Source organism: Pimephales promelas, chromosome 24 (genome assembly GCF_988280905.1).
Source record: "Pimephales promelas chromosome 24, fPimPro1.hap1.1, whole genome shotgun sequence".
In the NCBI taxonomy this organism is placed as follows: Eukaryota; Metazoa; Chordata; class Actinopteri; order Cypriniformes; family Leuciscidae; genus Pimephales; species Pimephales promelas.
Genome location: NC_142792.1, coordinates 1,867,196 through 1,894,290, shown reverse-complemented (window position 1 = coordinate 1,894,290; position 27,095 = coordinate 1,867,196). Strand labels below are relative to the sequence as shown.

The 27,095-nt window shown below is 38.0% G+C and overlaps 2 protein-coding genes across 5 annotated transcripts in view; both read left to right on the top strand.

The window, feature by feature from the left end:
- grm8a (glutamate receptor, metabotropic 8a) overlaps window positions 1-27,095 on the top strand; it is a 192,345-nt gene that overhangs the window by 121,257 nt on the left and 43,993 nt on the right. For all 3 annotated transcript variants that reach the window (XM_039660684.2, XM_039660685.2, XM_089127000.1), the window contains one exon: window positions 1,504-1,641. In XM_039660684.2, coding sequence (XP_039516618.2) covers window positions 1,504-1,641 — 138 coding nt within the window. The remainder of the gene's footprint in view (window positions 1-1,503; window positions 1,642-27,095) is intronic.
- Window positions 11,721-25,534, top strand: LOC148965123 (uncharacterized). Of its 2 annotated transcripts, XM_089127002.1 has the most exons (10): window positions 11,721-11,972; window positions 12,311-12,351; window positions 15,742-15,804; window positions 17,861-18,059; window positions 19,508-20,263; window positions 20,629-20,867; window positions 21,199-21,268; window positions 24,129-24,294; window positions 24,947-25,068; window positions 25,309-25,534. In XM_089127002.1, exons 4-9 carry the CDS (start codon window positions 17,864-17,866, stop codon window positions 25,065-25,067), a joined length of 1,548 nt encoding a protein of 515 aa, XP_088983128.1. In that variant the 5' UTR covers window positions 11,721-11,972; window positions 12,311-12,351; window positions 15,742-15,804; window positions 17,861-17,863; the 3' UTR covers window position 25,068; window positions 25,309-25,534. The 2 variants fall into 2 exon arrangements, with proteins under 2 accessions (XP_088983128.1, XP_088983127.1); XM_089127001.1 differs by having other exon boundaries at window positions 11,721-12,351.

Below are 27,095 nucleotides of genomic sequence, written 5' to 3'. Positions count from 1 at the left end.
ATAGTGCATGTGCTGTTTATGTTGTTGTAGGGACTTTTTACTGTGCCACAAAATAGCAGTTGCTGTAAGTGGTCGACCAATCACGACAGACTTGGCCATCTGACCAATCAGAGCAGAGTAGACCAATCACAACAGACTGGGTCATCTGACCAATCAGAGCAGAGTAGACCAATCACAACAGACTGAGCCATCTGACCAATCAGAGCAGAGTAGACCAATCACAACAGACTGGGTCATCTGACCAATCAGAGCAGAGTCGACCAATCACAACAGACTGGGTCATCTGAACAATCAGAGCAGAGTCGACCAATCACAACAGACTGGGTCATCTGACCAATCAGAGCAGAGTCGACCAATCACAACAGACTGGGTCATCTGACCAATCAGAGCAGAGTCGACCAATCACAACAGACTGGGTCATCTGAACAATCAGAGCAGAGTCGACCAATCACAACAGACTGGGTCATCTGACCAATCAGAGCAGAGTCGACCAATCACAACAGACTGGGTCATCTGAACAATCAGAGCAGAGTCGACCAATCACAACAGACTGGGTCATCTGACCAATCACAACAGACTGGTCCATCTGACCAATCAGAGCAGAGTCGACCAATCACAACAGACTGGGACATCTGACCAATCAGAGCAGAGTCGACCAATCACAACAGACTGGGTCATCTGACCAATCAGAGCAGAGTAGACCAATCACAACAGACTGGGTCATCTGACCAATCAGAGCAGAGTCGACCAATCACAACAGACTGGTCCATCTGACCAATCAGAGCAGAGTCGACCAATCACAACAGACTGGGACATCTGACCAATCAGAGCAGAGTCGACCAATCACAACAGACTGGGTCATCTGACCAATCAGAGCAGAGTCGACCAATCAGAACAGACTTGGCCATCTGACCAATCAGATCAGACTAGACCAATCACAACAGACTTGGCCATCTGACCAATCAGAGCAGAGTCGACCAGAACAGACTGGGTCATTTGACCAATCAGATCAGACAAGACCAATCACAACAGACTGGGTCATCTGACCAATCAGAGCAGAGTAGGCTCTCAGAAAGGCGGGATTTCAAGGGACCATATCCATGAGCTGATGCTGCAATGTACTGTATTTTATGGGAAAATAAAAGTGTTTTTTGAACATGGATGCATGTAAACCTGTTGTAGACCTTTAAAACAGTATAAAAGGGGCACTTTAACAATGAACAATAATACATGTTTGACTTAACATTAACCTAGATTACCAAATGCTGTAAAAAATTATTGCTAATTTTTACATGAATGTTACATAATGTATGATGCTTCGTGTTAATCAAAATCCAAAATCATTTGTACTCTTTGTTTTTTACAAGATCAATGGACAAGAAAATACTATTTCAGTCTTTCTACTTCAAAACGTTCACATTTAATTCAATGTGTTATTTCCATTTCTCTGTAATTCATTCCTTCAGATGCTTATCGCTCTTTTCCTCGCCTCTCTCTCCTCAGCGTTCGATCGCTACTTCCGCAGTCGCTCGCTCTCCAACAACAGAAGGAACGTGTGGTTTGCCGAATTCTGGGAGGAGAACTTCGGATGCAAGCTCGGGATGCACGGAAAACGTCCCGGAAGCCTGAAAAAGTGCACCGGTAAGACGTGCTTATGTTGGAGACATTATTTATTCAGGTCAGCCGTTCATCTCTCAAAGAGCTTGGGGTTTTAAGAGGAAGATGCAACAGAAGGCAAATGGCTGTGAGAGGTTTCTGAAGTGAGAGCTTTCTGTGGACAGACGTCTCCTCGGGCCCGTGCTCGAGCAGTCAATGCAAACAATGTGTTTCCAGTGTCTGACTTCATCACACCTTCCTCTCCTCACTCCTGTCCTAAAGGTCCAAGAGTGCCAGGAATGACAGTCGAACACAAGTGAACAGAAGGCATGTTTATGGGAACATTAGTTTCACTCGTTTTGCAAGTTTTGTTTCCATCCACACGTTTTTATCCGCATTGAGTGATATTGAATGAAAAATGCCTTATGGAAACAGTAACATTCGAATGAACTTCATGAAAATACTTTCGGTCTCATCGGATTTTTTCTTGATTGACATACGGCTTATGCGATCAACACTGATGGACGTTATTATGGCGCCTAGCAAAACTTCAATGTTGTGCAGTTCGGATACACCTTAACATGTCTCAAATCAATTCGATATACCAATTCGATCGCAAAACAGCACCTGACGTCATTACGCACCGGTTTTTATTCGCTTTAAAGCCGTTCACCAGCTTTATTCGCATGAGGTTTTTTAGCGAACTTCATATAATTTGATTGACAAGTGTATGGAAACTTGGCTAATGTCGCTTGTAAATTTCCAGACAACATTCTGTGGGGAATTGATTGGATGGTTGTGGTTTGCTATTGGCTGATGTCATGTGAGTGACAGGTCAAGCCCCGCCCTCATCAGTGGTGGAATGTAACGAAGTACAAATACTTTGTTACTTTACTTAAGTGCATTTTTCAACTATCTTTACTTTACTTAAAGGAGAACTCCGGCGAACAATGAACCTTTGGTCTAATAAAACATCGGTACATAGTCAATCGTTCTCTGAGATTTGTTTTCATGATAATCGATTGTAAAGAGTTTTATCTCTAAAAACTGTTTAGCGTATATTGCTAGTACTGGGGCCATTGACTAAGTAAAAGAAATCGCTAGTTTATACCACTAACAAGGCTCAAAATAGCCGCACACTAACGCAGTAACATAATGAGGCTCCATACATACAAAACGAAGCATTGAGAACTTTGTAAGTGTACAGACCGTTTAATAAGAAGAAACTTTATGAAGACAGTTCATTTCGTGTATACAGACAGGAGCCATCTTAAAAAATAGTCTCGATAAGTCGATCCCCGAATGACGTGCTGAGTGATCTGAGCTGTGTGAAGTTCAACGAACTTCTGAACTGTATGAACCGCGTTCGGGGATCGACTTATCGAGACTATTTTTTAAGATGCCTCCTGTCTGTATACGCGAAATGAACTGTCTTCATAAAGTATCTTCTTATTAAACGGTCTGTACACTTACAAAGTTCTCAATGCTTCGTTTTGCATGTGTGGAGCCTCATTATGTGTTAGTGTGGGGCTATTTTGAGCCTTGTTAGTGGTATAAACTAGCGATTTCTTTTTACTTAGTCAATGCCCCCATTACTAGCATTATACGCTAAACAGTTTTTAGAGATAAAACTCTTTACATTCGATTATCATGAAAACAAATCTCAGAGAACGATTGACTAGGTACCGATGTTTTATTAGACCAAAGGTTCATTGTTCGCCGGAGTTCTCCTTTAAGTAGAATAAATAGAACATACTTTTTACTTTTACTTCGTTACATTTTGCAGCAATTATTATACTTTCTACTCCACTACATTTCTACAACTTCTGTTACATTTTCGTTACATTTTCTGATCAGTTTTTTTCCATCATTATTGAACATCATTATAGGAGTATTAGGTTGAATGAGTTAGAATTAAATGTTTTATTAGTCATTAGAAAATAGTCATTAAGAGAATCAATTGTTATGCAAGTACTTTTACTTTTAATACTTAAAGTACATTTAAAATCAGGTACTTTTTACTTAAGTATGGTTGTCATTGTGTTACTTCTACTTTTACTAAAGTAAATTTTTATCTGGTTATTTGTACTTTTACTTAAGTACTGAGATTCAGTACTTCCTCCACCACTGGCCCTCATTAAGAGATGATGTCACTGCAAGAGGAAGGGGAAGCTATTCTGATTCAAGATTATGATGCACATGAGTGAAAAAAATAATAATAATGATGATGATGTACACGGAAAAATCATTTATATTTAATACTGCATTATTCCATAAAAAAGAGACTTTAATATTTAACATGCGACAACTGATATGCAAATGTATTCCTTGAATGCAATGCAAGTGGCTTTGGGTAAAATTCATAAGTGTGAAATATGTCGATTTGAATTTCATGGTGACTTTAAGACAAATATAGATAACCATTATTAGTATTTAAAGAAAAAAAAAAGATCTGTGCAGTTACTGTGACAGTATGCCAGGGGGAATGATGTATTCTTACAACAATTGGGAACCAATCTGCTGTCAGCCTGGAGCTGCCTGTCGACACACACACACACACACACACACACGGTCAGACGGAGAGGAAGCTCAGTGTGTGGCGTGAGTCACTGTGCTAATCTGAGGGGAACAGAGTGTGTGATCTGAGCGCGCCTGGTAATGCAGGATAGTATGAGTGTGTGTGAATTATATCAATAACAAAAAAAATTATATTCTTACTCAGTATTTTTTTACAGTACAAATATTAAATCAAGATGCATTCACTGTATTTGAAACGCAGAATAAAGGTTTCAGCCAAAAATGAGAAATTTTCACCCACATGTGGTTCCAAACCCATTTTTTTTCATTTTCATATCACAAATTAAGCTATTTTTTATTGAAACCTGAGATTTCAATCCCTCCATTAAAAGTCTATTCAGCCCAAACTCTAACGCTTCAAAGTGTTCAAAAACCTGAATTTAGCGATTTAATCCAAGTCTTCTGAAAAGACATGATCACTTTATATGACGAATAGGTTTAATAGAGGCTTTTATGAATATTGATCAGCGAACATACATATAGCATTCAAATATAGTTAGCTGGAGACCAACTGTGGCTTTTTCTAAGGCTTCTGTATGCAAATGACATTTTTTGTGAAAGACTAAAGTGTCTGAATACCGCACAGGTGATGATATGTAAATGCACATTCATTAATATGTTAATGAGCTGATGTTTGTGCAGCAAAATTGCATTAGAGTTTTTATTATGCAGCACAAAAATCCACATCTTATATAGAAAACTCAGCAGAGCTGTTGAGAAACCCCCGTAAAGAGGAGAAAGCTTGAACTTGAACGTCTCTGTGAATGTTGGCTTGGAGACGTCCACAGGGGAACGAACGCAACCCTTTCACATTAGGAAACTTCCCCCGCTTCTGAGAGAATGTGCTTGACACAATGAACATAATTAAACCATCACACACACCGCCAGCGCTCATATTCTGTGACGTCTCAGTCATTCGCAGTCTCAGTTGTTTTGCGCACTCAAACACAACAACGGCACCATTAGAAAAGCGGAAACGCTTCATCACAAACAGCAGTTCGGGACTTAACAACTGAGTGGAAGCAGGTTCATTTTGCTATATGCAATGCTACTAAATACATGCCGCCTTGGTGAACAGAATGGACTTAATTCTTAAAAAATGTTGATTGTATATTCAGACATTAAGAATGATCGGTTATCGGCTTTCAAACATTAAGAATTATCGGTTATTGGCTTTCAGACATTAAGAATTATCGGTTATCGGCTTTCAGACAGTAAGAATTATCGGTTATCGGCTTTCAAACATTAAGAATTTTCGGTTATCGGCTTTTCAAACATTAAGAATTTTCGGTTATCGGCTTTCAAACATTAAGAATTGTCGGTTATCGGCTTTCAGACAGTAAGAATTATCGGTTATCGGCTTTCAAACATTAAGAATTTTCGGTTATCGGCTTTTCAAACATTAAGAATTTTCGGTTATCGGCTTTCAAACATTACGAATTTTCGGTTATCGGCTTTTCAAACATTACGAATTATCGGTTATCGGCTTTTCAAACATTACGAATTATCGGTTATCGGCTTTCAGACAGTAAGAATTATCGGTTATCGGCTTTCAGACATTAAGAATTTTCAGTTATCGGCTTTCAAACATTAAGAACTTTCGGTTATCGGCTTTCAAACATTAAGAATTATCGGTTATCGGCTTTCAGACGTTAAGAATTTTCAGTTATCGGCTTTCAAACATTAAGAACTTTCGGTTATCGGCTTTCAAACATTAAGAATTATCGGTTATTGGCTTTCAGACATTAAGAATTATCGGTTATCGGCTTTCAGACATTAAGAATTATCGGTTATCGGCTTTCAGACATTAAGAATTTTCGGTTATCGGCTTTCAGACATTAAGAATTTGCGGTTATCGGCTTTCAAACATTAAGAATGTGCGGTTATCGGCTTTCAAACATTAAGAATTTTCAGTTATCGGCTTTCAAACATTAAGAATTATCGGTTATTGGCTTTCAGACATTAAGAATTATCGGTTATCGGCTTTCCGACATTACGAATTTTCAGTTATCGGCTTTCAAACATTAAGAAATATCGGTTATCGGCTTTCAGACCAGTGTTGTAGTACTCGAGACTCGGACTCGTCTCGGTCTCGAGACCATATTTTAATGGTCTTGGTCTTGTCATGGACTCGTGTGCATTTGGACTCGGAATTGACTCGTACTCGAACATTTTTTTTTTAGGACTCGGAATTATTCCCGAGTCCACTCGAGTTCAATTAAAAATATTTTTCATGATTATTAATGTATGTTAATAAAATATTTCTTTAAATTGATTGACACGCCCAGTGATTGGTGATTTTCTAGTGCGCAACTGCGCATGACAAATTGTAATAAAATTACTTTTAACACCACCTACTATGTGGCCTTTTTACCCTAAACTGATCATATTTTTAAAACTCTAAGTAAATTCAGTAAAAAAAAAAAAAAAAAGGATTTCTCTAAGTAAATAAAAGTAAATTAGGTAATCAACCCTCACTGGTCTCGGTCTCGACTCGGACTCGACCGTCTCTGGTCTCGGACTCGACTCGGACTCGACTCTCTATGGACTCGGTCTTGACTCGGACTCGACTCTCTCTGGTCTCGAGTGAGGTGGTCTCGACTACAACACTGTTGTATAGTATAAACTGTGTTTTAACAGGCTATAGTGCTAAAAATAATGTTTGCACAATGAATGACAGGTTTAACTGTGAAATTGATGCTGTTTTGCTCTGTGATTATGAAGTCCTTGTCTGCTTCTCATTGCGTGTGTGAATGTTATCGACAGACTGCCAGAGCTGATGCAAACCTCTCTGCGTTCGCTGCTCCCCATGTTAATGCGTACAGTAACTCAAGCCACGAGGCCCCACACACATACTAACACTGCAGAATTACAGAATTACAGAAAACTGACCGAAACAGAGCGCTTTTAGGCCTTGCAAAGGTAACCATCACTGCTTTTGCTCAGAATTAGGCGTATGGATTTGACAAACCCTCTAACCTGAAGTATTAAACAGTGTTGCAGTGTGTGTGTGTATGCGCTCCAGACATGCATAATTCCTCAATTCATCCTCTATGGGAGAGGTGTGCTATTACCTTTCTAATTGGTCATATTTGTTATAAATCATGCTTTTGACTAAGTACATTGTAACCATACGTGGGAAAGCCTTGCATTGTGCCCAGAAGAATTGCATTTCAGAATTTTCAGCAAAATTATTTATTATTTAAATGTTATGATTATTGAAAAATGCAACTGAATTGAAAAAAAGTTTTCACTATTAGTCAAAAGAAGAAAAAAAAACTATTATTATTGTTATATTACACAATTATATATATATTTGTTGGCCAAAATATGCAGTTTAGAAGTTTGGGGTTAGTACTTAAAAGAAATTGTAGAATTTTTTTTTTTAATTCTATTTTAAAAAGATATTTAATTTTAATTCTATTTTAAAAAGATTTTTTTTAATTCTATTTAAAAAGATAATGTATCTTCAGTTTTTTTTTTTGGGGGGGGGGGGGGGGTAAATTAACATTTTTATTCAGCAAGGATGCATTCAATTGATCAAAACAGTCATTTATAATGTTAAAAAGTGTAATAAATTTAACTGTTTTCAACATTGATAATAATCCTAAATGTTTCTTGAGCAGCAAATCATCATATTAGAGTGATTTCTGAAGGATCATGGGACACTGTAGACTGGAGTAATGATGCTGAAAATACAACTTTGATCACAGGAATAAATTACACTTTACAATATATTGCACTAAAAAACAGTTATTTTAATTTGTAAAACATATTTCGCAATTTTACCGTGTTTGTGATCAAATAAATGCAGCCTCAGTGAGCAGAAGAGTCTTCTTTGGACAAAAAAAAAAAGTAGTCGCCTATAACTCACAATTGACCAATCATACAGAATCTAAATTGATAAATCATATGCAGATTGTGTTTGCATATGCCATTCAAATCAGTGATACGCAGGGAAGAGACACAAACAAAAACATGATGCACAAACTCCAATCTCACCTGTGTGTGTCACCGTGATCTTGTTAAATCCCTCAGTGTGTGTGTGACTGCAGAAGGTGACACAAATAACAACTAAATAAAGGAACACCTCGGTATGATGGGAAAATCTCCACAATCGTGCGGCTGAAGGGAAAACAGCACCACGATTTCATCACTGCACACGTCAACACTAATGCGTATCCCACATTTACAGCTTTTTCATTCTTCATGGAAAAGATGCAGTCTGATCGAAGCATGCTCTTTCATCACAGCCAAACACACTTCAGCCAGGTAGAAGTGCTTTCAAATATTTATGGACTTATCTTGTAGACAGCTCTGCTGTTAGGCTCTCAACGCTTCAACACGGCCCAGACATTAAACACAACACACACTAGACCTTCCACACCGCTGTTTCCTAAATGAAGCCATCGATTGCCAGCGTCAATATGTCTAATGATGGCAGACGTTGAAGCGGCGCTGAAACGCAGTTTGTAGTGAAGCTGTCTCGTTCGGTCAGTGAGTGAGTAGACGAGGGCTGTTAATGTCTGGAAACACCCAGACAAACACACACACTCTTATTAATGAGAGGTGGGCGGATTCGTCACCTCTGCATCCTCAACATGGAAAACAATCATAGAGCGGCGCGTGTCGCGGAGACACGGATCACGGACGGGGCAGCGGTAATTAAACAGCCTGATTGCTTGTAAGGAGACGAGAGACCGCCTGGGAAATATATTTATAGACTGGACACAGTCGCACAAATCAAGGCAAATCACATATGTGACCCTGCATCACAAAACCAGTCACAAGTCGCACTGGTATATATTTGTGGCAATAGCCAACACTATTGTATGGGTCAAAATGATCGGTTTTTATTTTATGCCAAAAATCATTAGGATATTAAAGGTGCTAAATTTAACTTTTTTCTAAAATGAATCCCTTTTTATTGCCTGCACTGTAAAAAAAAATGTTGGTTTAACTTAAAAAAGTAAGTAACCTGGTTGCCTTAAAATTTTAAGTTAAATGAAAGGGAAAAAGTGAGTTAATACAATGAAGGAGAATGATTTAATCATCAGAAACTCAAAATAATAAGTTATCTCAACTAAATAAATTATTATAAAGTTTTCAAATTAGTATTATAAACATTTTCAAATTAATATAGTTTTGTTTTATTGTTCATTTATTTATTGTAGCTTACATTTTATTTCATATCATTTTTATTAAAAAATGTAATTTTGTATAATTTAAAACAATAGGAAAGTCCCTTTTGACTGTATTTTTCTCATTTCATTCTTTATATTTTGAGCTGGACGTGTTTCTCGGTCTGTGAGCGATGAATGTGCTCACTCTGTCAGTGTGCGAGTCCTCTGCTGGAGTGTGTCGTTTATTACCCTGAGTGTGTGTGGTAATTAAAAGCCAGCGTCCTCAGTCGGGACTCACACCTCGCTGAGGGACAGCGTTGACTTCCTCTCTCTCCGCGACTGTTGTGAGATTGGCGTCGAGAGCTCAGTTGGACTCGCTTTGGAAAACTTTATCCCGGCAAACCCTGGAGAGCTCAAGGTGGCAGAACCTCAGCCGCAACTCTTAATGCGATTTCACGCTCCGCATTATTGTCAACAATAACACTAGTCTCCCGTGCCATGCCGTGCTCTGACTCTTTCTAAGACCGGGCGAGCGCGCACGTAATGACTAACCTGCTGAAAAGAGGAGAACATTGGAAATAAAATAACAGTTGTCTGAATGTGTTTAGCCTTTCCTCCATGAATCAAAGCTGTTTAAAAGCCTGTATTGCACCGGCGACAGTAATGGCGTCTGGTCTCGGACGGTGTGAGTGTCAGGCTCATTTGAAGTTCAGGAATCCCATCAGCTTGGAGAAATTGCAGTGATGGGTTAAGAAATGTGCTGTCCGGCTTCTGGACCTCGGGCGGATTCAGGGCCTTTCTGTGAAAAAGCACATTTTTTTAAAGCACATTTATATTATTTTTTATCATTTAATGTGTTTAACTTTGCATCTCAAGCTAAATTTAATATATGTGAGATTGTAATCAGTGTATCTATTGTAATCTCTCATGCTTATTATTCTTCTGGACATAAATTCGGCGTTAAAGGCCCTTGCACACCGAGTCCGAAATTAGCATCCACAATTTTGAATGGTTGAGTTTGAATGGAGTTTGAATGGAGTTTAAATGTTGTTTGAATGGAGTTTGAATGGTTTTTGAATGAAGTTTGAACGGAGTTTGAATGGTGTTTGAATGGAGTTTGAATGGAGTTTGAGTTTGAATGGAGTTTGAATGGAGTTTAAATGTTGTTTGAATGGTGTTTGAATGGAGTTGTAATGGTGTTTGAATTGTGTTTGAAAGGAGTTTGAATGAAGTTTGAATGGTTTTTTAAAGGAGTTTTAATGGATTTAGAATAGTGTTTGAATGGAGTTTGAATGGTTTTTGAATGGAGTTTGAATGGTTTTTGAATGGAGTTTGAATGGAGTTTGAATAGTGTTCGAATGGAGTTTGAATGCAGTTTGAATGGAATTTGAATGGTGTTTGAATGGAGTTTGAGTTTGAAAGGAGTTTGAATGGAGTTTGAGTGGAGTTTGAATGGAGTTTGAATGTTTTTTTAATGGAGTTAGAATGGTGTTTGAATGGAGTTGTAATGGAGTTTGAATTGTGTTTGAAAGGAGTTTGAATGAAGTTTGAGTGGTGTTTGAATAGTGTTTGAATGGAGTTTGAATGGAGTTTGAATGGTTTTTGAAAGGAGTTTTAATGGATTTAGAATGGAGTTAGAATAGTGTTTGAATGGAGTTTGAATGGTTTTTGAATGGATTTTGAATGGAGTTTGAATGGAGTTTGAATAGTGTTCGAACGGAGTTTGAATGAAGTTTGAATGGAGTTTGAATGGAGTTTGAATGGAGTTTGAATGGAGTTTGAATGGAGTTTGAATGGAGTTGGGCATGAACTTCAGCATGAGATCGTATCTCCAGCTCAGAGTGTCACAGAGATTTGTGGGTGGGGGTTATTTTGTTCAAGCAGCCAATAAGCAGTGACATAAATTCAAAACCAGACCTAGCAACCAGTTACATCACCCTAGCAACCACTAGACGTCCATTGAAAGATAATAGAGATCTATAATGGGATTGGATGTTTTTTACTCAGATCCCCTAGTTTCACTTCTACTGGTTCCTATAAGTGAAAGCCCCTATAGAGACTCTTTTTAGATTTACTCAGATAGTGATTGCGTGTCATTTGGTCGTTATTTTAGCTTTAACCACATGACAATAACGAGCCCTGAACACTTCATCTCAAGTGCTGCTGTTGACAAATGTTCGGATGTTTTTCCAAGCTTGGCTTGTGTAATGTAGCCAGATGTGCATATATTGTGTAGCCAAAGTGTCCTTATTAGCATAAGATAGCATATAGACTGGTGATTATTGTCTCAGTGTTGGCACACACGGCATAATTCAGTGTGAGAGTTGGAAGCCGGACAATTTGTGCATATTCATGACACTGCCAGTCATTACGGTGATCACGATCTGCTCTGAATTCAAGCCAGATCTTGTTCTTTTATACACTGTAAAATTTTTCCAGGATTTCACTATATATAACTGTAAAATTTCACAATTAATTACATTATTACCACTTCACAGGCTTTAACTGTGACAATTCACAATATAATACCGTATTTAGACTTTTACTGTGAAAATAATACAGGCGCGGGGCTTTTACAAGAAATTACTGTGAATTCCGTCTTTTTTGAGTGACAGCTGCGTCAGCGTCATCAGAGCTCTCTATGATCTACGTGGTCTCATTCGGTGGATTCAGCGGGTAAGTGTTAAATGTCAACCTTTAGCAATTTGATGACTATTTTTAATATGATAGTGCATGTATTTAAAAGTATGAAGCAAATTCGCGTTAGTTGTAGGTTCTGTTGTCATGTTTTTGTAACTTTATGTAAGCTGGAGCAGACTCGTTTAGGTTTAAGCGCGCAAATTTGAATGAACAGACGTTGGATGTAAGTTAGTGTTAATTATACTGCTACCGTATTAAATTAGTAACTGAGACGTCTGGTTAGATACACTGTCGAACATTTAACTTTAGCTTTGCTTAAAGCTTATCTTAGTTAACGTTACGCTACTCTAACTGCGTTCTCTCTTTTTCCACAGCATTTTTTTCTACGTTGACCGATGAGAAATAAAGTTATAAGGTAAGATGTGGCCTTATTGTGTTGTATTTGGGCAAAGGTGGATTATATTCATCTCAAATTAGTACATTTTTAATTTCCTTCCCTGCTGTGTGTTTGAAACGGAGCAACCGTTGTCTGTCTCGTCAACAGAAAAATGAAGTGCGCATGTCAATATATTTTTTAATCGTGTCTCTGGAATTTTCCACTGCCAAAATAAATCTTTTGCGCGGCAGTTTTCCCGCTGTTAGACCAAGGTGCACTCTATGTGTTTTGCAAGAACATTAATGTTGATTAACTAGAGACAGTCCAACGCAATTGCAGTGATTTGATCTGTAGGATATACGTTTGTAATTATTGTCTTTTAATCATCATCCGGTAATGAGTTTGTAACGTTATATACAATTTAAATAACTTACAAGCCGTATGGTTTAGTTTCTAGTAGCCTAACGTTAAGTTACCTCACAGCAGTGACAGTCACAGTGACTGTCACTACATGGTGGCGAAAGTAACGTTAGTTTTCTAACTAACGTTGCAGTACACACTGTTCATTTTAAAGTTAATAACCTGAGTAGTCCTTAATAGATTCTATATTTTCACATTTATCTTTAACTAATCTGTATATATTGTTAATTACTTTTTATGTTGTTCAGTAGTGTTTGGTAATTTAGGTGTGAGTGATCCAAATACAGTATTTTGGTGTTATAAAGGCAATCTGCTAGCTACATCCAAAATTGCTAGTTTAAAAAAGCCCTGTATTTAGTTTTTCTCAACTGAAGAACACAATGTTCAACTGTAAATTCAGTTTGTGTGAGCATGTGTCTGGTACTGTTATTGAGTTTATTCAGCACTCAAAGCTGCATAGCAATGCTCCTGACTTTAAGTACAATTGCGGTGTGCCTGAATGCTCTAGGATGTATCGCAAAGCAAATATTTTGAAAACTCATATGTACAGAGACCATAAAGGGCTTGGATCATCTGTGCGACCTTGCAAGCAATTTGAGACTCCCTTAAAATGTGTTGCTCCGTTTTGTACATTTACATGTGACACCTTAAGCTCTCTCATCAAGCATTTGAAGTCACACATACATGAGGGATTAGAAATCAAATGCCCAGTCAGAGATTGTGGTTGCAGCTTTACAGTTGCGTCCACTTTAGCCTCACATTTTTCAAGGAAACATAAAAATCTAGATCACACCTTGTTAGATGTGTGCGATCCTGCAGAGCCTAGTAGTCTGCATAGTCAGCCATGTTCTGATACATCTTTTGTGGCTGATAATGAGCCAGAGGGGCAATTTGCTGTAGATGAAACTCTCTATTTGCAAAACCTTGCCCTTCTGTATCTTAAATTACAAGGAAAGTTATTGCTACCAGCCAGTACTATACAGACTGTCATTGAGGACTTTCAAAATGCCCATGAAATTGGCTTATCACATTCCCTTATGATCTTAACTAAGAAACTGAAAGAAAGTGGAATCCAAGAGGACACAATAAGCAACATCATTGAGGAAATGAACAGGGAAGATCTTCTTAAGATGTGTAACAGGGACATTTTGAGTACAGACCAAAAAAGGAAGAGTTTTTTTAAAACTAGTTTCAACTATGTTGAGCCTGTGCCTTTTCTTTTGGGCTGTGATGAAAATGGTAACGAGTGCTTTTCCCAGTATATTCCCATCCATGAGACATTAGCTGCACTGTTCAAAAGTGAGTCTGTAAGAGAACAGTATGTCGCCACACATTTGCAACCAGCTACTGCAAATATAATTCAGGATGTGAGAGATGGAGAGGGATTTAAGGGCAATCAGCTGCTGAAAACAGAGCCTTCATCTGTTGGTGTGATCCTATATCAAGATGCTTTTGAGGTTGTGAATCCACTTGGTTCAGGGAAAAAAAAACATAAGGTTTTAGCTGTTTACATGACCCTGACTGACATTTTGCCTCACAATAGATCCACAATAGATCAAATGCAACTTGTCCTCCTATGTAGGGAGAAAGATTTTAAATACTTTGGCATGAACAAAGTTTTTGAACCATTGATCAGGGACCTCAAACTTCTAGAGGAAGGAGGTATTTTGACAAATGATGGCAAAGTTGTAAAAGGAGCTTTAGTTGCCATTTCAGGAGACAACCTTGGATCACATTGCATTGGGGGATTTGTCGAAAACTTTAGTCGGGCAACCCATTTCTGCCGCTACTGTGAGATCGACAGAAATGCATTTATGAATGAACCATACACGTGTGGGACTTCAAGAACTGCACAGTCCTATCGAAGTCATTTGCAAGGTTTAGACACCAGTGCTACTGCCACAGTATGCGGCATCAAGATGGACTCTCCTTTTAACCATCTTAATTATTTTCATGTTTGCCAGCCAGGGCTCCCGCCATGTCTGGGGCATGACTTGTTTGAGGGTATTGTGTCTTATGACCTTGCCTTGTTTGTTGGTCACTTGGTTCAGGAGAAGCACTTTACCTATTTACAATTGAACAGATGTAAAAATCAATTCAAATATCAGGGAAATGATGCCAGCAGCAAACCAGCAGACATATCTCCTGGTAGTGAACGATTAAGTGGACATGCAGTTCAAAATTGGTGCTTTCTTCGGTTGCTACCTCTTTTTGTGGGTGACAGAATTAAAGATCCTTCTGAAAATGAAGTATGGCAACTCATTCTGCAGCTGAGAGAGATTGTGGAGCTTGTTTGCGCACCAGCCATTACAGCAGGCCAAGTGGCATATCTTAAAGTCCTTATTGAAGAATATATCTTCAGTCGTCAAAGGCTTTTCCCTGCCAGTCCGTTAAAACCCAAGCATCACTATTTGTGCCATTACCCAGAACTGATTCTTCACTTTGGCCCACTTATACGCCTGTGGACGCTACGGTTCGAGAGCAAACACACCTTCTTCAAGCAGTGTGCTAGGAAATTGCACAACTTTAAGAATCTGTGCAAAACTCTTGCAGAAAGACACCAACTATTGCAAGCCTACCTGAGTGCAGGCAGACTCTTTCCTTCAGATGTTCGTGTTGATAAGGGTACAGAGTTTTATGTGAGTGATTACAACGACAGGATCAGGGCATCAGTAGCTGGTCAAAATTTTGAGTCTGCAGTAGCTTGCAATGAAGTCACAGTGAAAGGCACAGTCTACCGAAAGGGAATGTGTGTTTTGCTTGAGAGTACTGATCGAGAACTTTCTGTGGGAAAGATTAATCTTATCATTGCTCTTAATGAGTCTGTGCAGTTTGTGACTCAAAAACATACTTTTGTGAAGCTGAGCGACATGGGTGTCTATTGTGAATTAGGAACTGCTCAAGAGGATTATGTTTGCATCGAGCAAAAGGATTTGCTTGACTATTATCCTCTTCCATCATACAAAGTGTATGATATATCACTAATTGCTCTCCACCATTCTTTTCCAGAGGCAGTTTGAACTGACACTTGACAGAGGTAGCCGGTATTGATGTGACGAGTGGAGCAAGCAGGTAGAAATGCACACACAATATGTAAACTTATTGGGAGTTCCTTTTTAATAAAATTTTTTTAAGCTACCAAATAACCAATTATACATGTTCTCATCACAGTGATAAAAAAAAAAAAAAAAAAAATGCTTGTAAAACTGTTCATATTTTAAGCTTAAAGTCATTATTTTAAATTTCATCTTACATTTAAAGTTTATATGCCCAGAGCTGGTGGTTTTTAGGTGCAGTAAAAAAAAAAAAAAAAAAAAAAATGCTAAAGGAAAAAAATTAAACGATACCATCCCTGTCTGTATTAAATCCGACTATTTCAGTAGTATATTTTGTCTAAACTGTTATTTGTTTCTTAAATATCCTAGTTCATTAGATCCAGATTCAGTAATTCATACATTCCTTTCATCAATCATTCGCGACAATGTTTTGCTTACCAAATGTGTTTTTCTATATAGGTGTAAATAGTTTGATTGTATTCTCTCCAATTAGTATATAGTGTAAAGGGGATAGTGTTCTTTGATATCTGTTGTGAAGATGTTGGACAACTTGTACATGTAACATTAACCCTCTGGTTATTGTTGGGGTCTTTTTAACCCGCAAATGACTTTTGCTGATTTTTAAAAAAAAAATCTTCTCTTAGTCCAAATGTTATGAAACTTTACACAGCTCTCAACACTTTCTAGATCTACAAAAAAAGAAAAAAAAAATTGGAATGATGTCCGTTATTATGTTAGCGTGACAGAAAAGTGACATTAGTTGTCTTTGAGGTCCCTGGAGACCCTGCATAGTAAAAATACAAAATTCATCATAAAAATCAGAAACAAGCATAGACAGAAATAAAGTGACACACTTCCAACAATGCAAAAAACGTCCACAATGCAAAATTATCATGCTCGCCACACACGCGCACACACGAACACACATGCACACAGAGGAATACATTTTTGAGACAATAAAACCTTCTCATCATTTGTAAAATAAAATCATCCGAAATGCAGAACCACCACAAAACTAAATTGGTGACACTGACACATTGAAAATGTGCACACACACACACAGGAATAGATATGTAAGGCTATAAAAGTCTTATAATTTGTCAAATAAAATGCAGAACCACCACAAATATAAATTGGTGACACTGACACATCGGCAGTGAGCGTTCTTTTATTATTTATTTAAAGCCCTTTCTAGTTGTTATTATTCTTCCTAGTTCTATGTTTTTTTTCCCCCATTCACTGTTTTTAACTTTTGTTTTTACTGATTTATTTGCTCATTAGTTATTGCTGTTCAGGGGTGTGTTTCCAGTACAACGACGCAGTTCACTGTTTCACTACCATAGTACAATGCATCGTTGGAAAAATCAACTAGCTAATCACGACTGTTTCCCAAAACCCACTGTCACAAAGTATCGTTCAACCACGTTGGTTTCGCACGTGGTAGAGTAATAACTACTTTTAATGAAACTGTTTGAGATCCAATTAACGCTAGATTTGTTTTATATAAATTACAGACATGTCATGAGGGCTATTTCTAATTGTTCTCAGTTGTTTTGCTTTATTACCAGACTCAATATTTGACTCATTCGTCCATAGTAGAGCACGTTCGCGCATGCGCACTCTTCAAAAACGTTACTTCAAATCTTTTGAAAAACTAAAAGACGTAAATTACATTTGTATGTATTCTAAATAAAAAGCACCGGTTGTACTGAATGTCAGCTTGCTTATTTTGCTCAAGATAAGGATTTATTACCTCCAAATGTCATGCAATATAGAAACGATGCCTCTAACCACAGGTCGAGAGCTGTCGTTCAAACCACACAACTTTGCGATGCTGTTTGTGAATGTTCGTTGGAACGATGGTTTCGGGAAACACAGACTCGTTGGACTATGCTGATAAGGACGGAACTTGCGATCATAGTTGGCTAATGATGCTTTTGGGAAATGCACCCCAGTTCATTGCATTTTTATGTTTTTTTCTGTTGCAGTAATAAAGCTCAAACATTATGTACATAACTATAGTAATTTGCCAAATGGAATTGTTTGTATGTCTGCTCAAACTCTCTTTTCAGAAAATGGATGAAGTAATGCTGAAAGAAGTGGTGCTGTCATTCGTACCTGGCCTCTCTGAAGAAACTCTGAATTCACTGCTGTGTGGGTTGCAAGAGCTTGGGGTGGAAAACCAGGAAGACCTTGCTTTGCTTCAAGAAAAAGATATAGAGAAATACCTTCGACCTATTCAGTGTCGAAAGTTACTGAATGGCTTTAAAGGTAACTATATTTTTTATACTATCCCATTGAAAAGTTGAATAATCTAAAGTTGAATAAAATAGAATAGAATAAAAATAAAGATAAAAATAGAATGCATAAAATTAAGTAAAACATTTTTTTTTTTGAAGAAAGGCAGCACATAAGTGCAAATATAGCATGAATATATCATCTACTCGGTCGGTCAAGTAGATTAGAAATCTGCTTGCCCAAAGTAAACAAATTTTATTTTTTTTATTAGCGATTATACAACAAATAACAATACATACTATACAATATTAGCAATAACAATGAATAAAGTTAATTGTCATATTTAATCTTTATGAATAATATATCCTCAGTGTCAAAAATTATTAGTGGATAAAGGAAATATTACCGTATTTTCCGCACTATATGGCACACCGGATTATAAGGCGCACCTTCAATGAATGAGCTATTTTAGAACATTTTTCATATATAGGGCGCACCGGATTATAAGGCGCATAAGATACTGCAGTCATACGTTCAACTGGGTTTGCGTTATGCATCCACTAGATGTGCTAAAGGGAATGTAGCGAGTGCGCGGCGCCGGAGGCGAGGCGTTTATAGGAAGCGCGCTGGGGCGGGCACAACTTACATTCGCAGCAAAGTATGTGAGCGGAGTGTAGCTGGAGCAAGAGAGGGGACCGCGAGCGGGCGGATCTTGAACAGAGCGCAGAGCGGCATTTTTAAAAGGACGGAGCGTTGCCCTATTTCCCGCTCCGCTCAGCTCACACCACGAGAAAACTCCATGTCTTTTCCCCGCCTGACTAAAGTTGCTTGCATTGTATCGTTGAATTTTACAGGACTTTTTGTGAATGCTACATTCCCGTTCTTAGGCTAGTCCTAATTTGTAATTTGAAATGAAACATTTCTGTTTGGAAAATGTTGTTGTTGGTCTTTGTAAGGTAAGGCTGTGGTCTAAACTAAAAGTAAAATACAAATACATGCATATTTTTTTTATTTTTTGGAGGCAGCGGGGGCCGATTTGAGTGGAGCACGAAGCAAATTGCGTTGAGCGCTGAACGGGGAGCGCTTTATAAACATTCTGAAACGCGTGAGCAGCGCCGGGGACAGTGATTTAAACGAGGTTGAACTGGCCGTGTGACAGAGCGGGCATAAGATGAACACGAGCGTGAGTTCGCTGGCGAATTTAATAATGTGGAGCGTTATTAACCAATTGATCCATATATAATGCGCTCCGGATTATAAGGCGCACTCTCGTTTTTTGAGAAAATCAAAGGCTTTTAAGTGCGCCTTATAGTGCGGAAAATACGGTAGTTTTGTTTTAGGGAACTGAGGATTAAAGTAAAAATCAGAAAATAATTTTTTTTGTCAAAGATCACATCCAGATCCGATTCAGAGCAATAATAAAACACAGATGGAGTATTTTCTCACTCCCTTCATGTAATAATCTGTTCTCTTAATTGTAGGACTCGCAATAGTTCAACTGGAACTGGTTCCTGTCACTCCAATTGTTGTCCCCAGCTCTTTAAACACTCCTTCCAACTTCCCATGCACTCAAGACACCATTTCGTCTCCATCCTTGCCCCTTGGCAGACCATGGCATGTAGCCTTCGAGGTCAACTGGGATAGGATGCCAGCAGCTATTCGAAAGGCGCTAACAAATAAATCAAGACCATCACCAAGCGATAGAAAGGAAATGGTCAGGGCAGTGGTTGATCAGATGTTGGATCATGACCCTAACCCAAACAGAACAATGTGTCACAACATTGCTCGAAGCATTGTAAGGAGCCATCCAAAATGTTTTGCTGACATTGCAAAAAATGGAGACATCCTTGGAGATGGTTGTCATTCTATATTGCAGCAATTAAAAACTAGGGTGGAATATAAAACCAGGAATAATACTCTAGTGAGACGACGCAGAGAGAGGACGCATAGTCAGGTACCAGATGAAGGCAGAGACATGACAAGAGGCCCTGTAGATCAATACGGCTGTGTAAGGTGGTGTCCTGTGGAAGTTCCATTTGGCGAAACTGAGGAATCATTAGATGGCATTAAAAGTAATCTCCTCAAAATGTACTCAGAGGAAGGCATGAGTGGTGCTGACAGAGCAGAACCTCTGATGGAGAAGACCTATATCATCCAGCGACGCTATCTTAATAGTGTACCTGCGCCAGCCATTGCAGTTGTTAAGGAGGAATGGCCTTTTCTCTTTTCACCAAGAGGTATTTTTTCCCTATTCCATGTTGTGAAGCACATGGCTCATTGCATGGGTGGAGTATAGTCTCAATCATCTGAAATGTAAAATGCACATATACGCCCGTTTCTAAGCAAGAATGGTAAATGAGGGCCATTGTCCACAATATCATTCTTTTATTTTGTTACAATAATGAGTTAAAGGGATGGGTCATTATGTAAAATGTATAAGTTATAAGTTGTTTGAACAGAAAAGTGAGCATATACTGGCAAAAATCCACTCGCTCGTTTTTGAGGCTATATTCCACCCATACAATGTACCTGAAGCATCCAAAGAGTACCTGTATATAATTACAACAAAGATTCAGCAGCACTTCTACTCCATTATCTTCAGGTATATGTTCCCACTTTACTCTTCTGACCGATGTCTCCATCCTCGTGAAGTTTCGAGAGGCCCTGGAGAACAAATTCAACACCATTCTGAAATTTTGCAAAGAAGTCAACTGTCATCAAGGCGTGAAAGACGTTTTGGCTTGTTTTGAACCGGAGTCTTCAGACAAGGCTACATGCATTCTTCTCCTTCTGATGGCATACTTTAAAGAGCCTACGGATGCTATTGTGCTTGATGTTGATGTAAGTATATTTTACTCACATTAACACAAGCATTAGGCCTATTGTTTTTTGGTAAATGATAATTGGAGTGTACTTATATTGCATCTTTCTAGTTTTCTGACCACACAAAGCGCTTCACTCTACACTTCACCATTCATACAGGTGCCAACTGCTCATCAGTCCAAAGAAACCTGTCACATTGTCATGATCAAATTCAACTTTACCAAATGTTTACTGCCTAATCTAAGATAAATCAATGGGGGCCAAGGGAAGATTTGTTCGCAAATTGACTAGAGCTACTATAGGTAAATATTATTAACAGTTAAATCTTATTCCACTCATATTTTTGCAGCCTTGTGCCACAGCCACTGATGTAGAAGGGACTGTGATGCTACCAAGCACCCCTCGCTTGATTGTTCAAGGTAATGTTGATGTCTTCCTCATTTTGAATGTATTCTGTCAAGTCATCCACAGATTTGTTGTGAGCAGTTTCATGTAGTGACTATTTTCTTTCAACTGATAGTTCCTACATGAAACTGCTCACAATAAGGTCTGGATTATCTTAAAGGAGTAGTTCACTTTAAAAAAAAAACTTTTGCTGATAATTTACTCACCCCCAGGTCATCCAAGATATCCATGTCATTCTGTCTTCAGTCGAAAAGAAATAAACATTTCAGGATTTTTCTCTATATGGTAACAGTCATTTGGTTCATTCAAAGAACGAAATTAACAAATTGACTCGGAAAAAGATTTGTTCATTTTGATGAAGGAGTTCGAACAGGAGAGTCACAAACGTGCGTCACAGAACAGAGCAAGGCGACCATTTGAGCAATCGTTTCGCTTGATAAGACCCTTATTCATCGTCTGAAATCATTTAAAGCCCTTTGAACAGTTTGCAGTTTGCACTGAAACTGTCTTTTGGACCTTGAACCGTTTGGTAGTTTGAACCTGGAATGTTTTCATCAAAAACCTTAATTTCTTTTCGACTGAAGAAAGAATAACATGGATATCTTGGATGACATGGGGGTGAGTAAATTATCAGCAGAAGTTTTTTTTAAAAGTGAACTACTCCTTTAAGTAAAACAGGTCATGATTTCTGGAAAGAGACATTGCTGTTGAGTTTTTCAAATGTGTTGTTGTTTTTTTGCACTTTGAGCACCACAAATAAATTTCCATTATAGTCCCCTTATATACAAAAACATTAGTGCTGTCAAACGATACTGATGTGTAAAAAATTGATCATATCGGCCGATGTTATAATGGCGGCCGATATATCGTGCACCACTAATTCTAAATGTCTAAAGGTGCAGAATTCGCATCAGCTATGTTTTTGCTTTGGCCATCATCAAGTGGTGTTTCAGACTGGATGTGCTGCGATGGTGATAGCTCAGTTCACAACGACAAAACACACAGATCACTTTGGTCTTGTCAATTGAACCATTTGGCAACTTTTTAAAAGTAAACTTTCCATTCAGAATCTTACTGGCATCCATTTCGGCGTCTCGTGCTCGTCATCCACTCAAAACGTATCGTTAACCAACTATTTGGCCAGCTCGCAAGCCCAAACAAGTATGTGTGGCATGCCTATTGTTTTGTTTCCGGTCTCCGCTTGCGCTTTGGTCGATGAAGCAACAAAACATCCTCGTGCATGCTGCGTCCTGTTGCAAAAGCAATTGAAAAAAACTAAAACGTTTGCTAGGCCAAAAAGGCTGTTAATCATACGATAAAAAAATTGACGCCATTAAAATGGGTTTGCATTAATGCCGTTGATAACGCCTTAAACTGCCAGCCCTATTAAAAATATAACCTGAGAGTGAGTAGTGTTCTGAGTATGATGCTCATGTATTAATTTCATTTAAACAGGGATGTGATTTTTCCGGATTAATCCGGAATTCCGGATTTTCCGACCTGAAAATGTGACCTACGTGAATCATGCAGATCTGTAAAAAAAAAAGAAAAAAAAAAAAAAAAAGAGGGGGACGGCTGTCGGCAGCCGGAGTGAAAAGGAGAGAATATGAGGACATAACCCATAACTGGCTGACGTGCGTACAGAAAGTTCCTTTCAAAGTATCAACAAGGACGTATTTGCGTTCAGCCAGAGAATGTTTAATTGGTTCAGCTTGTTCACCTGATCAATTTCGAGTCGCTCTCGCGCTGGTATCGTTGTCAGTTGACAAGAACATCACAGTTAGGTCACCAGGGCTGGGCGATATATCGATATATTTCTAATTTGCGCTATGATCCTTGCTCCAAGCAAGCTGATGACTGCTTTTGTAGAAATATATAGCAGCTATGTCGTGCATTCTGTCAGTTGCAGTCCTGACACCTCCGTCTCAACAGCATTAGTGTACAACGCGAGAAATATTAACGCAGAGGAACGGCTATCTGTTCAGCGAGTTCACAAAAGTTAATTTGCATGTGCTTTAAAGCCTTGCTGGTTACAGATGTCATTCACTGCTGAAGCGCTGTTCTGAGCGCGAACACCCGACGTGCACATGCACTAAAAGCTTGGTTGCTGGACTAAGTTATCTTTCGAGTATTATTTCGCTAATACTCTCAAATACACACAAGGTTTACATAAGAACATTTGGTTATGTCTAAACTCAAAGAAAACCGAGAAAATTGAGAGAAATCTGCTTGTCAAATGCTCCGTGTATATTAGACGTGTCGCGTACAGGTCTTAAAGTGACAGTAGCCCTAATAATAAATGCAGCCGCTTGTTCTTAAAGGGATAGTTGACCCCAAAATAAAAATTCTGTCATTATTTATTCACTGTAATGTTGTTCCAAACCTGTATTAATTTATTTCTTGTGCTGAACAAAAAAGAAGATATTTTGAAGAATGTGGGTAACCAGACAGTTGCTGGTCCCCATTGACTTCCATGGGGAAAAATTTACTATGGAAATCACTGGGGTACATCAACTGTTTGGTTACCGACATTCTTCCAAATAACTTAAACAGAAGAAAGAAACTTTTTCAGGTTTAAAACAACTCGAGAGAGTAAATGATGAAAATTACATTTTTTTGGGAGAACTATCTATTTAATGTTAATTAAACAACAAAACACAGAGGAAATCACTCACTGCTCTTGACTGAGAACTGTAATAGTAGCTTTAATAAGAATCAATGTATAATTTATACAGTGAAGACTATATTTGACTTATATTTGAATATATTATTGATCGGTACATTTTCCTGCGTTTTTGTCCTTAGCCAATCACATGCCTGATTTAAAGGATCTAAGTGTAACGTCCATGATGAGTGTATCTGGTTTTGTTTCAGGTGACAAAATGAAACCAAGGGCATGGATGCTGTCCTTGGAGGGTCAAGTGGTCATGGGACCTCACCTTGACTTTACAACTGGTCTGGCTGCTATTTTTTCCAGCTACTACAATTTTAATTTGAAGTATGCTGAAGATGCTGCTTGTACTCTGGAATTTATCCAAAGGTAATATCTACATTAATTTTGTACTTGAGGGCTTGCTTTCTATTTGGTGGGTTAAACAAGGAATGTTTGGATGTATTTTTATGTATTTTGCAATCCGTTCAGGACCACAGCAGCCAAACGGTGATGACCCCCCTTTCTCCCCCTCAAACAAGTGGTGTCTTGCAGACTTAACTTGTGTGTCTGTGCCGGTGAAAACTACTGGGTGCTTTATTGTGAAAAAGATTTAAGATATAAAATGTGTTTATCACATCATTGGTGAATGGGTAATAATTCTAGGAGGAGTACAAGCAGAAACAGACATAGGGAGATGGACAGACAACAGGCTTTTACTCCATCCTCTGCAAACAGTACATGTAAATGATGTAAATTGTTGTGTGCTAATGCTTTACCTGGGTAAATCACACACCTCTACTTTGTTGAGGGTCTATTCTTGACTGTTTGTGATGGAAATGTTTTTCAGTTCAGTTCCATGAATTTTTTTATTTTATTTTCTGAATTACAGTAATGTCACCTTGTTAAAACTGTGCTAACTTTAGTTTGACTCTGTACTGCCAACAGCAGTAACCCACTGAAGGTGGTGACTGGGAACTGACACCTTTTTGCATCGCACATAAATTAAACTAACATCTTTCTTCTGTCTTTTTGATTATAGATGCTTCTTGGGCATCAACCCAGAGACGGGAACAAAATCTAAGAGGCAGAGAGGTCACATGAACCAGCAAGTCTGCACTCTGATAAGGAAGCTCATTGACTTCGAATGGATGTCAATATAATGTAAGCGGTGTTCCAACTTCAGAACGGACGAACGAAACACTGTATCTGAATCTGTATCTAGAGTCCTCTGATTTGTTGATTTAATATGAATTGATATAGGACTATTCACATGATTTAAAAAAAAAAAAAAGTTTTAGACATTTTAGGATTAGTGTTACAACGCGAGTACCATACTTAACAGGGAGCCAGTCCACCACAGAGTAACTTAAACTTTTTGTCTTTCTTATCTTTTGTGTATAGTGAATGGAGCCCACACTATGCTGGTACCAACCGCAAGGGAAGGAGAGAGACACCTGCAACCCTCTCTATTGTCTTTTCTTCCCTCTCTCTCCATCAATCTCTCTTCTCGTTCTTTTGACACACATTCCTGTTACCCACTGTTAATCCCTGTTACCAGGTGTTTTATTCCTGTGATTAAATTGTATTTTACTTCTAAAAAATAAAAGTTAAATCACTGTTTTTATTAGTTTTGTTTGGTCCATCATTTATGCTAAATCACAGTAATCAATAGACATTAACAGTTATGTACAGTAATTCTACAGCTGCTTACTGCTTAATTAAAGTAATACAGACAGCAACTGTAATTTCACAGTTAAATACATTAATTTTACAGCAGCTTACTGCTACATTACAGTAATACATATAGAGCAACTGTAATTTCACAGTTAAATACATTAATTCTACAGCAGCTTACCGCTAAATCACAGTAATGCGATGGCATAATTACTGTAAAGTTACAGTATGCAACTGTCATTTCACAATACTTTACTGTAAAAATGATACGATAACTTACTGTGAAAGTCATGCAACTGGTAACCTGCAATTTATTGTAAATTTACAGTCAAATAATTAACAGTGTATGATATTGTCAGCTTGATGCAAACTCTAGTCTAGAGAGAGGTGTTTTTAACAGTAGTCTCCAGAAATTGAGCGAAATGAAAGGGAGGGAATTTAATTTGCGCCAGTAATTGATGTTTAATTTAGATTCTTGTCCGTCTCATTAAGCTGTCCGTCATCCGTGCTGTCATCAGACGCTCAATATGTGTCAGTCTGTTTCCTCGTCCTGCTCAACTGAGACACACAACTGCCTGTGCACATGCCTTAATAGACATAAAACCAGGACATTGTTCTGTGATTATTGTTTTATCACTCAAACGCCCTCCAGCTCTACACCCAAGGCAGCGTGCGAACTTCTGTATCGTGGCACTGCTATTGCCTGCTTAGGATTAATTGCTCACGTCTCCTCATTTGTAAGTCATTTTGGATGAAAGCATCTGATGAATAAATAAATGTACAAGGTTGTTCAGAATACTAGATCACTGTGGAGTATGCAGTGTGGAGGCTAGTATTTTTAACGTCAGTAGTTTTCATAATTATATTATTATTATTATATTTATTTTATATATATTAATTGTATTATTATATTATTATATTATATTATATTATATTATATTATATTATATTTATTATATTATATTATATTATATTACATTACATTACATTACATTACATTACATTACATTACATTACATTACATTACATTATATTATATTATATTATATTTAGGGTTGGGTATCGTTTGAATTTGAACGATTCTGATTCCGATTCCGATTCCTTGTTTCGATTCCGGTTCCCAACGATTCTCGATTCCGATTCTTTTAAGAGGCAGGGTCAAAAAAGTTTAACTAACCTTGCTAACCAACGGTCTTTCTGAAGGAAATACTCCTTCTGTCACAAATACTCCTTTTATCACAAATTTTGCCGAGATTTCGTTATTTTTAGAAAAGTGAAGCTACACTTTGGATCGCCGACGTAAGCTACTCATGTTTGACTCGCGCGGTTATGCCAACACTTCCGGTAGACGCTTCTTCGTTGGTGTTGTTCAGCGGTTTCTTCTTCTGCTCGGCGGACTGTGAATATCGAAACTAGGAATCGAAATTTTAACTTTTGAACGATTCCGGGAAAAATGAAAAGTTAGTCCCGGTTCCAATCGATACTCGATTCTCGATACCCAACCCTTATTATAT

Bases quoted from the DNA above. Each gene is read 5' to 3' on its own strand.
- LOC148965123 (XM_089127002.1), top strand. From the start codon at position 17,864: ATGGATGAAGTAATGCTGAAAGAAGTGGTGCTGTCATTCGTACCTGGC. The intron at 18,060-19,507 runs GTAACTATATTT...TCTTAATTGTAG, and splicing joins GTTACTGAATGGCTTTAAAG to GACTCGCAATAGTTCAACTG. The intron at 20,868-21,198 runs GTAAGTATATTT...ATATTTTTGCAG, and splicing joins CTATTGTGCTTGATGTTGAT to CCTTGTGCCACAGCCACTGA.